Consider the following 16,471-nt stretch of genomic DNA (forward strand, 5'->3'; position numbering starts at 1 on the left):
AGAATTCAATTAAGCACTATTATCTTATAACGATAACAATAAGAATGAATGCACACGTTACAAAATACACGACCTTTTAGAAAAAATAACAAAATGGTTTTCTTGCTTTAAAACACGGTTTTTGCTTTTTGAAATAAATCAAAGTTATGCTCAAAGGTCTCTCTTTCAATTGTAGCAAAAAGTAAAGTATTTATAGTAAAAGAGGAGCAAGGGTGAGAGGAGTTTCGGTTTCTTTGAAACCCTAATATGGCCGAAACAATATGATATGAAAATAGAATCATATCTTATTATTTTTATCCATAAAATCTTAGGAAAAGATATAAGTTGTTAATAGATTATCTTATCATATATTCACCTGATATTCTTTTCTCAAAGCCCTAGATATACCGAATAAAAATAAGGACAGATGATAACAACTTCCCTTATTTTATTTAAGCAATATCTTAGAAAAGATATAGGATAATTATAAGATAATCCAATCAAATATATGCTTAATATATTTTCCTTAAATCCCTAGATATGATAAGAATTTTATCAACAAAATATCTTGTCATATATACTAACCATATTATGCTAATTATATAAGATATGTTAAGATAATTTATAGAATAAAATCTTAACAATATTTATCTTATAGTAGTATGCCTACACGAGAACAACACGGCCCATATGCCTTATTATCTCGTGAAACCCTAGCATATTATTAAGTTAGATTTAGGGTTTTAGAGTATGTAATATTAGAAACCCTAATTAGTAACATGACTCAACTCATAAGTTGATTCAATACAATTACTAATTATAAGCTTATCATAAACCATCCTCAATAAGAATATAACCTCACTTGTATAATAAATACTTTTTGCTCAAAACATTTAAAAGAAACAAGAACATTTTTCAAAAACAATTTGAAAACATTTTAGCCGTGTATAATATAAATTGCACATCTCAATGTTATAGTACAAGAGCTATAACATTGAGTTCTTATAGAAGCAATATTATAGCTGTGAAGCTATAACTTTACCAATCTAAGAATTGCATTCTTAAGTTACCATTACGAAATAACAACCTAAACTATTCTAATCTTCTTAGGAGATCTTTGAATGTAGGCTTCTTCATTATTCAGGCTTGATTGATCATTAATGAGCTTCATCTTCTCATGTGCGCTTGAACAATACTTTATTAGCTTGTAGTATCTTGATCCTTGATTGAGGGCTTGATCATGATATGTTCTTGTATACTTCCATCACAATTCTTTAATGCTTGCGATTAGTAAGTCCAATCTAAAAGATTAAACAAACAATTACGCGGAACGAGTATATAGAATATAAAGCACTCTTGACATCATCAAAACATAAACATATATATCTATATGGCCCAACACAGCCATACCCGTGTGTTGGTAGTCGCACCTCACAAGGGATCATGGCTTCAGACCCATACACTAGACTGAACGGTGTTTGCCCTGTGGCCACTATAGGAGTGGTTCTATAAGACGAAAGTACTAGGGGGAGCCTATCTGCCATTTACCCCTATCTACCCAATCTCTTTTTCAGGTTCTCCATGACAATTTTATTACTGGATTCCGCCTGTCCATTTGACTAAGGATTTCTGGGGGTAGATTTGAACAGTCCAGTGTTCCACCTGGCACAGAAGGCCTCCGTTTTGTCAAACACAAACTGGGATCCATTGTCGTATACTATTTCTGAGGGGTTGCCAAATCTGCATATGATGTTACGCTTGATGAAAGAAATCACGTGTCACTCAAGGACCCGGGGGAACGCCTCCACCTCTATCCACTTGGAGAAATATTCCATCATAGAAAGCATGTAGACCCTATTTCCTGAGGCACACGGCAATGGTCCCACAATATCCATTCCCCACTTCATGAAGGGCCACTTCATGCGTCGCATTTCTTTACGTATTCCATTGCATCCTTGCGCATGGTCGGCCAAAAGTACCCCTGTCTGAGTGCTTTATTAGATAGGCTCCTACCCCCTGCATGATTTCCACATTCCCCGCTGTGGATGTCATGCATAACAGCATGTGCCTCCTGACTGCTCAGACATCGCAGGTAGGGTCCTGCCAATTATCTCCTGAACAGGATGTTGTCAATCAGTCTGAACCTGGTAGCTTTCATTTTGAAACCCCTAACTTCCTTTTTGTCGGCAAGGAGTACGTCGTTTTGTAACCATTCGTGGTAAGGCTGCCGCCAATCTGGAGTTTCATCCCAGGCTGCTGAGGTACACAGTACCCCCGCTTCTTGTGTCCATTGTGAGTACGTAGCCTTGTCTGCCCTATCATGCTCTTGCTGGCAGATAGCTGACTCAAACACATGTATAATGGGGATTGTTGAGATTACCCCGGGCTTGAATGTTGCCCCTAATATTGCCAGGGCATCTGCCACAACGTTCTGGTCTCTAAGAACCTGCTTGATGGAGAAGGTGACGAAACAAAGTTTGAGATCCTTCACCACTTTCAAGTAAGATACCATTTTGGAATCCCTGGCTGCATACGAGTCATTCACATGATTTACAATAAGATCGGAATCGATGTACACTTCTATGTGACTGACTCGTAGGTCTAAGGCTAGCTGTAGTCCCAGGATAAGGGCCTCGTATTCGGCTTCATTATTGGTTGCCCTGAAGTCACACCGTACCGCCTGAATAAGTTTTTCCCCTTGAGGTGACCGGAGGACCAGGCCTACCCCTATTCCTCTCATGTTTGAAGGCCCATCGACATACAGTATCCACCTTTGGTCACCCTTGTTCTCACTCAGGGTCAACACATCTTTGTCGGCCTGTGGTTGGAGGGTCGGGCTAAAGTCTGGCATAAAGTCAGCTAGGGCTTGGGATTTGATAGCTGTTCGGGGATTAAATTTCAGGTCGTACTCACTAAAGTGGACAGACCACTTAGCCATTCTACCCGATAGTTCAGGTTTTCTTATTATAGCTTTCAGGGGGTAGTTCGTGATAACGGAGATGGTGTGAGACTCAAAGTAGGGAGGCAACTTATATGAAGCAATAACAAGTGCTAAGACGAGTTTTTCTAGTAAGGTGTACCTTGTCTCTGCAGGCAGTAGAGACTTACTGATGTAGTATACAAGTTTCTAGGTTTCTCTGCTCCCTCGTGCTCCCGTACCAGTACAGCGCTAACTGCCACCTCTGTGACCTATAATTACAGGTACAAGGGTTCTCCTTGTTCCGTCTTAGAGAGTAACGTAGGTGTGCTTAGGTAGCTCTTAGGCTCATCAAATGCCTTCTCATGCTCCTCCGTCTACTCGAACCTTTTGCTTTTCCTGAGAATGTCATTGAACAACCGACACCTTTCTGAGGACCTAGAAATGAACCGGTTTAGGGCTGCCACTCTTCCTGTGAGTCTTTGCACGTCTTTCGGTTTCTGGGGGGATTCCAGTTGTAGCACTGCTCAAATCTTCTTTGTACTTTCTTCGATCCCCCTCTGGGTGACTAGGTACCCCAAGAATTTTCCGGAAGACACTCCAAATGTACACTTCAGGGGGTTCAACTTTATATGGTACTCCCTGAGTATTCCGAAGGTATTTTTCAAGCGGGCCATGTGCTATTATGCTTATTTTGACTTGACCACCATATCATATATGTAAACCTCCATTGTTATTTTAATTTCATCTTTGAACATTGTGTTTACCAGACAATGGTAGGTCAAGCCGGCGTTCTTGAGGCCGAACGACATCACGTTGTAGCAGTACAAGCCCCTCTCAGATCTGAAGGCTATTTTCTCCTGATCATCCGGGTGCATCATAATCTGATTGTACCCACTCCATGCATCAAGGAAGGTGAGCATTTCATGGCCTGGTGTTGCATCCACTATTGCGTATGTGTGTGGTAATGGGAAGGGATCTTTCGGGCATGATTTGTTCAAGTCCGTGAAGTCCACGCATACCCTCCACTTGTTGTTCTCTTTGGGTACTACCACTACATTAGAAAGCTAATCTGGGTACTTGACCTCCCTGATCTTTCCTGCTGCTAGCAGATTGTCAACCTCCTAATTGATTACCTCATTTCTTTCTGGAGCAAACTTCCTTCTTTTCTGTTTTACTGGCTGATAGCTGGTGTCGACGTTCAACCGGTGCGTTATAACACTTAGGTCAATACCTACCATATCTTCGTGCGACCAGGCAAAGCAATCCATGTTAGTACGCAAAAACTCAAGTATCTTTTGACGGATACTACATGTACAATCCGCTCCAACCAGCACAGTTCATTCCGGTCGCTGTACGTCCAAGTGTACTTCATCGAGTTCTGCCTGCGGGGGCTCAATGTAGTCCCTTTGGACGCACAACTTCTGTAATTGCTTTGCTGGGGGATTTGCTGTTGGTTTGAGAGCATCCTTATAATAGTCTCTAGCTTTCTCTTGGTCTCCACATATTTCTTATACTCCCCATGGTGTTGGGAACTTCAGGCTCTGGTGGTACGTGGATGGTACCGCTTTCATTTCATGAATCCAGGGTCTGCCAAGAATAACATTGTAAGTGGATGGGCTGTCGATGACCAAGTACCTCACCTATTTGTTAACTCTTCCAGCGAATGTAAGGATTACGATTTCTCCCAGGGAGTGCTTTGTTTCCCCACTGAATCCCACCAGGGTCACCGCCTTTCTCCGCAAATATTTCTCGCCGAATCCCATGTTTTTCAGGGATCCCAGCATTATGAGGTTGACGGATCTCCTAGTGTCGATTAGGATTTTCTTTACCAGGTAATTTCTTATTGAGAGGGTGATAATCAATGCGTCGTGATGTTATTCCCCCTCATCTAGGATGTCCGTCTTATCGAACGTTACTGACGGCAAGTCGTTCCTAGTGACGTGGCAGGTGAACTCTGGTTTGTCTCCCTTAGTCTCTGTTGCATACCGCTTTGCAATTGTGTAGGTCAGCCCACATATTTATGATCCACCTGTGATAACATTCACAACCTTGGAGTACAACGGAGGTGGTGAGGGGAGTATCTGATCTGCTGTGTTTACCTTTCCATATTTGGCTGCTTTTAGTAGAAAATGATCAAGGCAACCTGCCCCATGAAGGTTCTTTATCTCCTTGCGTAGGACCGCACAATTCTCCGTGTTATGTCCGATGTCGTGGCGGTATTCGTATCTCTTACTAACATCCCTTCTGTCGTTCTCCCTGGGTGCCGGCAACTTGGGCCATTTTAATCTCTGTCCGAGCTCCTTCAATGCCTTCAATACTCATGTGAGACCGGTGGTGAATCCATACGCACTCAGCTTGGGGGGCAAGCTGACACTTCCCGTCCAATTAGTGTCTCCTGAAACTTTGTTCACGGTGTTCTTGCTGTATGGTTTAGATCTTTCACCTTTCTTTTCTGTGGTGATTTTCCTATTGGTACGTTCTGTATCGTATACATCCCTCATGGATTCATCCTCCTTTAGGCGCATTACAGCCACTGCCTGCTGCTGTACCTCCTCGAAGGTGGTACACGGTTACTTGGTGAGTTCCCTGTATAGATCTGAATGGTGGTAAATTCCTCGCCTAAACACTTCTACCGCTGTTGGTATGTCACATTTAGGGATGAAGACTTTTTCTCTGTTGAACGGTTCAGGTAGTCCGGGGTGGATTCCTCAAACCTCTGGACTACCCCGTATAGGCCACTCATTTATTTCTGTAGCTTTGTGGACAGCGGGCCGCCCACGGGGGCGCTTGGGACGAAGGGAGCTCGAAAAACAAGCGTTTGCATTTTGTAAGGAGTCGCCACCAATTTTTATGGGAAATTGGAACCGTTCGAATACCTCGTGTCATGTCAAGACACAAAGTAGTGACATGAACACTAAGCAATCGTTACCCTTAGCATTCTATGTCTAGAATGACTCTCGTGGATGCCAATGAACACGGGTGCTCACGGAGATCTGGAGTAAGGGGTGAGGGTACGTATTAGGAAGCTCTTTTGATCGAACACCTAATCCCGCCCGCCTCGATAGCGGCCTCTACTAATGATTAGGGAGTTTATTCGTACTTGATATATCGTCGGCTATATGCATGCAATGCAACATCCAAGTTTTAATCCTAACATGTGAAAATTAGGCTAAGTCGGTGAACAATTAGTTAGGCATACAATTGGGTCGAAGTTGGAATTTAATGCTCATTTACATGTGAAAGCATACAAATGATAGGAAATACAATAAATATAAATTAAAATAATGGAAATTACATTAATTACAACGGAAAAGGCGATTTATGTCGAAAATACCGCTAAAACGGATGATTTGAGAAAAAGGAATAAAAGAATAAAACAAAGAAATATGAATAAGTCAGAAGGTGATAATACTAATATTAGTCGATTAACACGTAAACAATTAAACTACGTCAAAGCAGAAAAGGAGTTCAGAGACAGAATTCACTGAACAAAGCAAGAGCATGCGCCCTTTGGAAGAGGCGCAGCAGTTGCTTGCGTCTGTTCCAAGGGTGAGTTCTGGCTGTGAAGCCGGAACTGCAAACCATTAATGTTAATTGGTAATTTTATGGATTGATTAAATATAGACTCGGATGAAAGTGATTTAACAGATTATTTACATATGATTGAGGTGATAAAACAGTAAAACATGAATGAGACGAAAACAAAACAGATTAATTATGTGAAGGGTCGATGTTAATGAACGATTAATTAAACTAACTAAACTAATTATTAACTAAACATGATGAATATGACGATGAACATATGAACATAGATGCAAATATATCAATGACGAATCTCAGAAACCCAATATGGACAAATTGAACTTCTAAAACCCAGATTTGAATATTAATGGCGAAAACCCGTAAATATTGATTATTTAGGATTTAAGTCGGGATAATGATGAATTAAACATGTCAAAGATGATAAATAATATACATATGAATTATTATGACATTAAGACGAAGAATTAACGGAAGAACAAAACAAAAGAAGTAAATTTGATGCGAATTACGGAGAGGACGGAGGAAGAAGAAAAGAAGCGAGAATCGCGGCACCTCACGAAGAGGCGCAAAGCGGTGCCGCGCTCCTTCGAAGAGGCGCAGCAGTTGCTGCGTCCTTTCTCTTCGTCTGTCTACTGGAAATCCGTAAAAAGAGATTTTAAAGACGGTTTTAGAAATCGGTTTTAATGAGGTACTTTCGACATGAACCTTACAACGGTGATACGAAAATTGAATACAATAAATAAAAGAGAGATTAATACACCCTCAGACTTACATGTTGACGGAACGAGAAGAACTAAGAAGATCGATTAGTGATGCTCGACGCGAATGCAAGGAAAGAGTGCCCTCGTAAGAGGAAAACGATTTAACAAGTTGATTAATTAGATTGATTGAGTGTAGTGGTCAAATTGGTCGGTCATGCAACGGAGAGGCTGGTACCCGGAAGGATCCGAGCTTACGTGGTCGAATGTTCAAGCACGTAGGCGCCAATTAGTAAGAACAAAGTCTAGAATGCAAAGGGAGAAGAGAAGGGCGGACACTGCGTGAGAAATATGAGGAACGAAAGCTCCTATTTATACTAATCACACGACGGAATAGGGTTTCGGAGACTCTTTGGAAGTGAATCTCGGAAAGATATAAAAAAGATACGTAAATCATGCAAAGAAGGACTGGGAAGAGGCGCGGCGCCACTGCGTCTCTTGGAAGGGGCGCAAAGACTTTCTTTGCGTCTATTCCCAGGAGGTTTCCTCCTGTTTAAGAAAGATTTCCGTGTTTAAGTTATGGTAGGACGGATTTAATTCGATTATCTTTTGAATATTACGGGATATTATTTGCCAAAAGATAAAATTTGAGAAATATGGAATAGAAATATCCGGAACATTCCAAACATTCGACTCGGGATTTTACAAACATGCTATCGAGAAAATGGAGACGGTTTTTGACCCGGACTCCGAATGTACTCTAATTACTGCCAAAACGACCGTATCGGGACGTAGATGACAACTAAGAGGTTGACATTAATTTTTGAGCAATCACTTGACGATAATCTTAAATCGTCACTAATCGTTCCGCGAATCAAACATGCGGCCCAATCATCACCGGGTGGTTTGCGAGGGTGCGAAACGAGGTGTCTCTGAGCCCCACTTTGACCGAGGCTTGGACAAGGCGAAAGTCAAAGTATAGCCATCAGGTCAATCGAAGATTACAACCTGACGACTATGGCGACGCGAGGCGGCTCAAGGGGTCTGAGCCAAGGACCTGTCGTCGGGAACATTTTAAAGTCTGTCGACTATCGGGGAGGGTCGTTTAAAGTCCATTAGACTACGTAAGGAGGCTCGCCAGCCATAAGAAGAGACCATACCTGAGACTTCTTCTCGAGATGCTTTCGGAGGTGCATAGGAGCTAAGGTTTGAGCTTGGGAGCTAAGGGTAAGACCTAAAAGATATATAAGGATTGTGCTAGGGTGTGGGGCCCTAAAGAAAGCATTGACGGGAAGGAGGCCAAACATGAGTTCCGACCTAAGGTTTGAGTGTAGGAACTTCTGGAGAGCGACACCCTGTCGGACTCCGCGGGGAAACGAGAAATATTGGAAGCAGCAGGACGTCGGTAGAAACTGCTGGGGGGAATCCTCTTGCGTTGGTCTCAAGCGAACTCAGGCAAGAAAACTTGAGGTTGAAGTTGAATTTGCTTGCGTTGGTCTCAAGCGAACTCTTGTTGGGGAACACACCGACGATTAGGGACATCTTGATCGTCAGGGAAGAAGGTCTTGAGTGAGCAGTACTGCAAAATACCACTGCGCTGAAACAAAATGAGCAATACTGCAAAATACTGCTGCGAGGGATAAAATGAATTTGGACGATACTGCAAAATATTGTCGCGCTGGATAAAATGCGGGCCGGAACGAAGAAAAATCGTCGAAACGGACCAAAATGATAAAAATGTCATCGAGGAAGAGGCGCACCAAAGATGGGCCCACAAATAACGAACTCATAACGAATTTTCGAAAATTCGTAAGGAGGGAACAAAAGGAAGAGGCGCAGCAAGAGCTGCGTCTCTTGGAAGAGGCGCAGCGCCTGCTGCGTCCTTTCCCCAATTTGACAATTCTGCGTAAAAACGCGAAATCAGAAGGGTTTTAATTCATTATTTCGAAACACAAATCCTTCAATTTCTCTCTCAAATCTTCACCATTTCCGTCAAGGTTGGATTCAAAAGCTTGCTTGAAATATGACTAATCGAGGTATGTGTTTTAATTTTGCATTAATCATCCGTATTTGTCGAATTTTGAGCCGCAAACATTAGGGTTTTCGACCCTTTTACTCGAAAATTTGGGGCTTTTCCCCCAAATGGATTTGTCTTGCCAAATTGATGCCAGAAATGGATAGTAGGCAATGTTAGGAACATAACCATGTATTCACTTTGAATTTTCATCGAGTTTTGAGCCCTTGAGCGAATTTTGAGACGGTTTCACAGCTAGATCGAAAATGGCTTCGAAAACGGCCTTAGGATTGCCCATTTGTGATGAAATTTGATATTTGGGACCCTTGGGTGACGGGTAAACTTCCTGTCATCTCGGAATTTTGGTTGGTGACAACTTTTGCAGGGCACCTTGCTAGGGCATAACCGCCATTATAACGAAATGCTGCCGAATTTTCGACTCGAACCCGGAACTAGGCTTTGATTTTGACTTGACTTGACCTAATTTGTCACATGAGTGATTGAATTGGTGAGAACATGGCCAAGGATGGCCAGAAAGGATAGCTTCCAGGGCTCCGGAGGCTCGAAAACTTCTTAATCAAAGGCTCGCCGTCACGTGACGCGGCCTAAACTTGCTTTTTAATGTTGCAGGTGATGATGCTTCCACTTCCGGGAGGACTCCCATGGAGGTAGACGCCAGTGCGGTTGAGGAGGCTTTGGAGCAGGCTTTCACCGACGCGGTGATGGCTGCTGCAGACGAGGTTCCTGAGGAGGAGGCTGCTGATGAGGAGGAGATTCCGCGACGGGCCCACCTCGGACGAGGGGGTCGTCGGTGAGAGGAGCTCCGCGTGGCCGAGACTCGGGAGAGTAGGCACCTTGTGTGGGCTGCAGAGGGTCACTTGTCCTACAGGACGGTGAAGAGCTTGGTAAATAGGAATTCCCTAACTCATTACTTATCCTCTTTCTGTTTTTTTGTTCAAATTTCTTTCAAATTCACTTCAAAACTAAAGATAGCTTTATTTCGAATCATAATAGGAGGCCGGGAATATCCGGTCGTTCTCGGGGTATACGACGGCGATGGAGCACTACGAGCGGCTGTCGGAGGAGGAGAGGGCCATGATCGAGCGTGGAGCGTTCGGTCCTCTCGGTTCAGTCCGGAGGGATATCGTGAAGAGGAAGTTGCGGGCCAACCTTAGCCTGGTCCGCGCTTTCTTGGATCGATTTTGGGATACGACTTCCACGTTTCACCCGCCTTTTGGTGAGGTGGGAGTCACCCTGGAGGATTACGGCATGATTTCGGTCCAGGTGCGGGATCGAGGAGATGGTGTGGCCGGAGACCGGCATGAGGGCGGATTCGGCCGAGGCGAGGAGGTTGATCGGCCGGAACCTGTCGCCGAAGGTCATGTTGGTGTCTTGGGTTTGGTACCCGCACCTATGTTCGAGATTACTTCGCGGGGAAGACCCCGGCATCGGTGGTGATCGATGGGAGGGAGACGGCTCCTCCTCCTTGTGTACACGAGCGGAGGGCTCGTCGTGGCTTTGGTGGTTCTTGTCTTCGATTTACCTCGGAGACAAGGGTGAGAGGCCGTCGACGAAGCTTCTTCCCTTTCTTGCCGACTGAGCTCCCTAGGCGCTGGGACCGGTCACCGCTGGTTTTGCGGTCCTCATCCGCTTTATGAGGGCCATGGTTCGTCCGGAGTTGATGGAGAAGGGGACTTCTCTCCCGGTGCCGTCGGACCCGGCTACTGTTGGAGGTATGAAACTTCCTTTGGACCAAAGTAAATTCCTTTCTTTTATCAAAGATCGAAAGATCGTCATTGACTATCCCGTTTTACAGGCGTGGGTGTACTCTTACTTCCCGGGCCTCGCGCCCAAGAGGACGGAGCCGTTGGAGAGGGCCTATCCCGTGGTGAGGGATTGGGTCATGTGCCGGACGAAGAGCAAGCGTTCTTCTCACAATGTCTACCGGCGGGATGTGAACGCTCTTCAGCTGAGCAGCGTGAGTATCCTACTTGTATGCATTTACACTTCTTTCCCTTTATCTGATCATAGGAATGATCTCTGTCTTTATCTTGTCGCAGTGGGTGCCCAGACCTTGGGCGGAGTATGCCGAGGCACCTCCTTTTGTTGCTGAGGTCCTTCGACCTAGGAGCCCGAGTCGGCTGTTGTTGTGGACGTCGATGGGTCCTGTGTGGTACTTAGGCGAGCGTTTGGCTCGTCAGTGCTCTCGGGGTGCATTGACGGTTCCCATTGACCCTCCGAGGACGATGTTCAGGGAGCCTTCTGAGGCTGAGAGGGAGGCAGACTTGGCTGGTGCCAGTGGCGATGACCTCCTTCTGCCTGGTGAGGACTACTCGGCGTTCTTTTACGGGAGGTTGGCGTACTGGCCGGTAGTGGTGAGTATCCTTTGTTTCTCCTTGATTGGCTTCGGGAATTACGATGAAAGATCATCGATTAATGAAAGCTTATTTGTCTTTGCAGGAGGTTGAGGCGGCGGGCATCGAGCCCCCAGTGTATCCCGAGACTCTCGAGTACACCGACGCGACCGGGAGGACGACGATCTCCGAGTTGCGTGATTTTGACGTGGCTGTGACGGATGCTGGCTTAGATGACTGGCAGCATCTGATCCGGAGGGTGAGCTTTTACTTTGCATAGTTTTCGTGTAAGAACACATTTGATTGAACTCGTTCAGTTTGCTGAGAAGCTTTTGAAACGCAGGTCGCGCCATCTCGGTTTGTGGCACTATGGAGGGTGGCCAACCGGCTACGAGCTACGGCCATCGAGGCACTTGTCGGCGGTCGAGGTCGTCAGGTATGAACCTTATTTGATCTCTTTTGATTGATTTTTTTTTTGATTTTTGTTTGAATCGATTGACATGAGCCAATTTGTTGCTGTTCTCAGGCCGATCGTGAGCTGGAGCGAGAGTTAGCCCAGTCCCGGGAGGAGACGGCTCGTTTGTCGAGGGAGCTCGAGTTTCGGGACGCCGAGATTGCCGCTCTTATGGCGAGGGTTGCCGAGTTGGAGGGTGTCTATCAGTAGTCTGGCGTAGTTTTGTGGACTTGTACATCTGATTTTGAACATTTTTGGATTTGTTTGGGGCGAAGCCCCCAGTTTATTTAGACTTGGATTTGTTTGGGACGAAGCCCCCGGTTTGCTTGTACATTTGCTTTTTTTGTTGTATATACGACGGCCTGAGTGCCTTTTGCTGCTGGGTTGTGTTGTTTGTACCTGCAGGTTAGCTTTTGGACAAGTTTGGTAGACAACGGTTTGCACCGCCATGCTGCCGAAATTTACATAGAAAAAACACATTCATTTACATTTTTATATACACATAAAGCCTTTAGTTGGTGCAAAATGAGACTCGAAAAGGGCGCGAAAATGCAAAAATTTTGTCGGAAATGACCGGACGATAGGGAGGGTTACCCCCGCAAAAAAAGGAAAAAAGAAATCTATAAGTTAGAAAATGAAGAAAATAGAAATGAAATGACTAAATAAAAGTTAAAATGAAAGAAAGAAAGAAAAGAATTAAAATGAAAACTAAATATAAAAGTGTGAGAAAAAATGGCCGAAAATGCCGACGTCGCCTCGAAATGCGCGTTCATGGATCAAGGAAACCTGAAGCATGGTAAATTTCGCGGACTTACCAAAATAAAATCCCGTAGGAATAGGAAATTATTCGTTTATAGAATTAGGAAAGATCCAAACGCGGAAATCACAGAAGTGATGCTAGGGAAGAGGCGCAGAAGAGTCGCGTCCCTTCGAAGAGGCGCAAGTGCCGCGCCCTGTTCCCAAGCAGTTGGTTCCGACAGATTTTTGGAAACAGCAATTAGTATAAATAGAAGCGTCGATGAAGCTTTAAATCATACAATTCTTCCGTCTCTTCTTCGTCGATTCACATATAAAATTCCCCATAAATTTCCAAGAGAAAATTATCATCATGAATACCCTAGAAATTCGCTTGAAGGAATGGACTAACGAGTTTTCGAATATTGAGAAACATGACATGGGTGCTTACAACCTTGGGTCTTTGTTGAGTTTGAAACTCATTAAGGTAGTAAAACCGTTCTTGGATGCTTATCTTGATTATTGGGATCCAAATTATCATGTTTTCACGTTCCCAGGAGGTGATATTTGTCCTCTTCCGGAGGAAATTGCTGCTATTGGCGGGTGGGACCCCGAACATTTACCTGCCATCCCCTCCACTTCACAAGGGTATAAGAGCAAGTTTAGAGATTTGCTTGGACTTACTAGGCTTGAGGTAGATCGTCTCGTTACTCCGAAGGGCGTGAGGATGCTGGACTTTATGGATCGATTCATCAACAGGGCCGACCCTACTGTCTCTTATGTTGCTAGGAGGAGAGCATTCGGTTTCTGTTTGCTTCACGTTTACGTCTTTCGGGGACATGTTGATGAAGATTTGAGAGGTGATCCCCTATTGGGTCTCGTTGAGCAAATGGAGTCGCGGAGCCCGCTTGCTTGTGTTTAGGGGAGATTATCTTGGGTTTGGACAATAGGAAATCCAATCGCGATCTTCCATTCTTGGGGAGTCCCGTCATATTACAGGTAAAAGACACCTTTCTTTTTTCTTTTTTTTTTCTTTTTTTTTTTTTTTTTTTTTTTTTTTGTTTTTTTTTTTTTTTTTTTTTTTTTTTTGTTTGGGTGTCTAATACCTGTTTTTGGTAGGTTTGGCTTATGGAACGGCTCCGATTGCTCGAGCCCCCAGTTCACGCACTTTCCTATCATGCCCGTATGATTTCGATGAGGACACGGCTGTACATAGTGGACTTCACCCGGGTCTGCGATTATTGGAAGAATAAGTCAAGAATGATGATGGCCCGTTGATCGGGTGGGTCGTCCCCCGTGGTGGCACCTCAAGTCTCATCACCGGAGTGTCTTCTTTGGATCCTACTAGGTCCGTGCGCATTCCTGGATTGGAGTTCATGGTATGCATCTTTCCGAGAGATTGATGAGGCAAGTCGGGTTGAAGCGGATGATTCCTAGGCTTGACACCGTTCCAGATCGCTATGGCGCTTACTACAGAGCCAAGAGAGTGGGCTATGAAATGGGCCCAAAGAAACATGTGGTTCTTGAGCTTCTCCTCCAATGCCTTGTGGGTGTCGGATTCTTATCTGAGGTGGAGAAAGGCCGCAACTTCGGAAGAGCGCGAAAGACTGAGGAAGCGTGAGCCCGTTGACTACAAGGTGCGCGAGGGAGAGAAAGAGAAGGAGAAGCATCTGACAGAAGGAGAAGAGGAAGCCGGGTTCCAAGTCATTCATCCTTCGAAGAAATCGAAGACTACTCCTGTCACAGAGGTGGTGGTTGGCAAGAATGGGAGAGTCAGGCCTCGAGAAAGACCGTTGGTGATTAGGTCTGAAGTGGTGCAAGAGCGCCCGGCTCGAGGTCGTGACAAGAAATATGACAAGAATGACAAAGGCAAGGGAAAGATGGAGGAATAGCCCAAGTCTTATTTATTATTTGATTATTATTATTTATTGTTGTAATAAAAGGAGGGGTTTTTAGAATCCTAGCCTAGTCTATTTTTATTATTTGCCGTATTATTATTAGAAATTGAATGAAATAAAAAAGGTTAAGTGGTTACGAAACCGTTGTGATTTTCTTTAATTATTCTTGTCGAATTTCAAATGCAATGCAAATGTCCTTCTATTTACATTTTAAATAAAATGGTGGGTTGAATCCCGCGAAGGATTGCCTACGTATTCACTTAAAAAAGCGAAATCAAACCCTTGCGCGTAGTTCGAGTAAATGTAAAAGAATAATTGTTCGAAGCAAGAGCTTGTAATGAACATAGAAAATAAGCATGAGCTTTTGCTTACTCTGTAGGTGCGAATTTAGTTTGTTTGATGATACGAGGGTGACAAGTTTGCCAAGATGCAAGAGCACAGTGACATTCAGATGGGCCAGGGGCCGTTTATTTAGTGCCGCAAGAGCGACACGTGGGTTTACGCGAGGCGCGTTTTTGTTCCTGTTCTAGGCATAGTATCGTTTCAGTTGGTCGAGATTTGTGGGGTTTGAGAACTCATTCCCATCTAGGTCTGTGATTCTAACCGCACCCCCTGGGAGTATTGATTTGACTAGATATGGTCCGGCCCAGTTAGGTTTGAATTTTCCCCTTGGGTCGACATGTAAAAGAGCTCTGACCGATTTGAGAACTAAATCTCCTTCTTTGATGTTTCTTGGCCTAACCCTTTTGTTGAAAGCTCGTTTGATACGTGCTTGATATGTTTGGACATTATGTAAGGCACGAAGCCTACGTTCATCCAAGAGGATGAGTTCTTCGTATCTATATTTCTTCCAATCGGCCTCCGGGATCTGACTCTCTAGTAGGATGCGCAAGGATGGTATTTCTAGTTCGACGGGTTGTACGGCTTCCATGCCGTAAGTCAAATAGAAAGGAGTAGCCCCAGTGGGCGTCCTGACGGATGTTTGATACCCCCACAAAGCGAAGGGTATTTTGCTTGGCCAATCTCTATAATTGTCAGTCATTTTCTTGAGGATTGTGACGACGTTTTTGTTAGCCGCTTCTACCGCGCCGTTAGTCTGTGGTCTATAGGGCGATGAGTGATGATGCTTGATCTTGTACTTGGCTAGTAATTGCTCGGTTTCGGCTTGGAAGTGGGACCCATTATCGCTGATGATCTCATGTGGGCAACCATATCGGCAGATGATGTTATTTTGTATGAATTTGGCTACATTTTTGGCCGTAAGAGCGGTGTAGGAAGCCGCTTCTACCCATTTGGTGAAGTAGTCAATTGCTACTAGGATGAAACAGTGACCTCCTGTTCTCTTTGGGGTTATTTTCCCAATTATGTCGATTCCCCACGCGGAGAATGGCCAAGGAGATGTCATCGTATAGAGTAACGAAGGAGGGACATGTTGTACATTCCCGAAGATTTGGCAATTGTGGCAATGTCTCACATATTTGATGCAATCGGATTCCATTGTGGTCCAATAGTACCCTAGACGCGTGATTTTCTTTGCCATCATAGGTCCACTCATATGAGGACCGCATTCTCCGTCGTGGACTTCCTCCATCACCTTTCGTGCCTGTGAATGATCAAGGCAACGTAGGACTACACCAAGAGGTGTTCTTTTGTATAATTCTCCTTGCATGAGGACGTATTGTGAAGCTAGTAGGCGTATAGCTCGTTGTCCCCTCTTGTCCATATCCGGTGGATAGGTACCATTAAGCTTGAAGTTCAGGATTGCTTGGAACCAGGGCTCCTGTGCGATTTCTTCTTCATCGGTAATTTGATGGACATAAGCCGGCTCTGACCGTCGTTCGATACACAAAGGCATTTCCATCATGTAATCTGGCAT

At 44.4% G+C, this 16,471-nt stretch overlaps 1 protein-coding gene across 1 annotated transcript; it reads right to left on the reverse strand.

Annotated features, from left to right (window-relative positions):
• Positions 1 to 2,086: 2,086 nt before the first annotated feature.
• LOC141595136 (uncharacterized) lies at positions 2,087 to 2,917 on the reverse strand. Its single transcript, XM_074415110.1, has one exon. The coding sequence runs from the start codon at positions 2,915 to 2,917 to the stop codon at positions 2,087 to 2,089; it is 831 nt and encodes a 276-aa protein (XP_074271211.1).
• Between the last annotated feature and the right edge of the window lie 13,554 nt (positions 2,918 to 16,471).

Source organism: Silene latifolia, chromosome 8 (assembly GCF_048544455.1).
Source record: "Silene latifolia isolate original U9 population chromosome 8, ASM4854445v1, whole genome shotgun sequence".
In the NCBI taxonomy this organism is placed as follows: Eukaryota; Viridiplantae; Streptophyta; class Magnoliopsida; order Caryophyllales; family Caryophyllaceae; genus Silene; species Silene latifolia.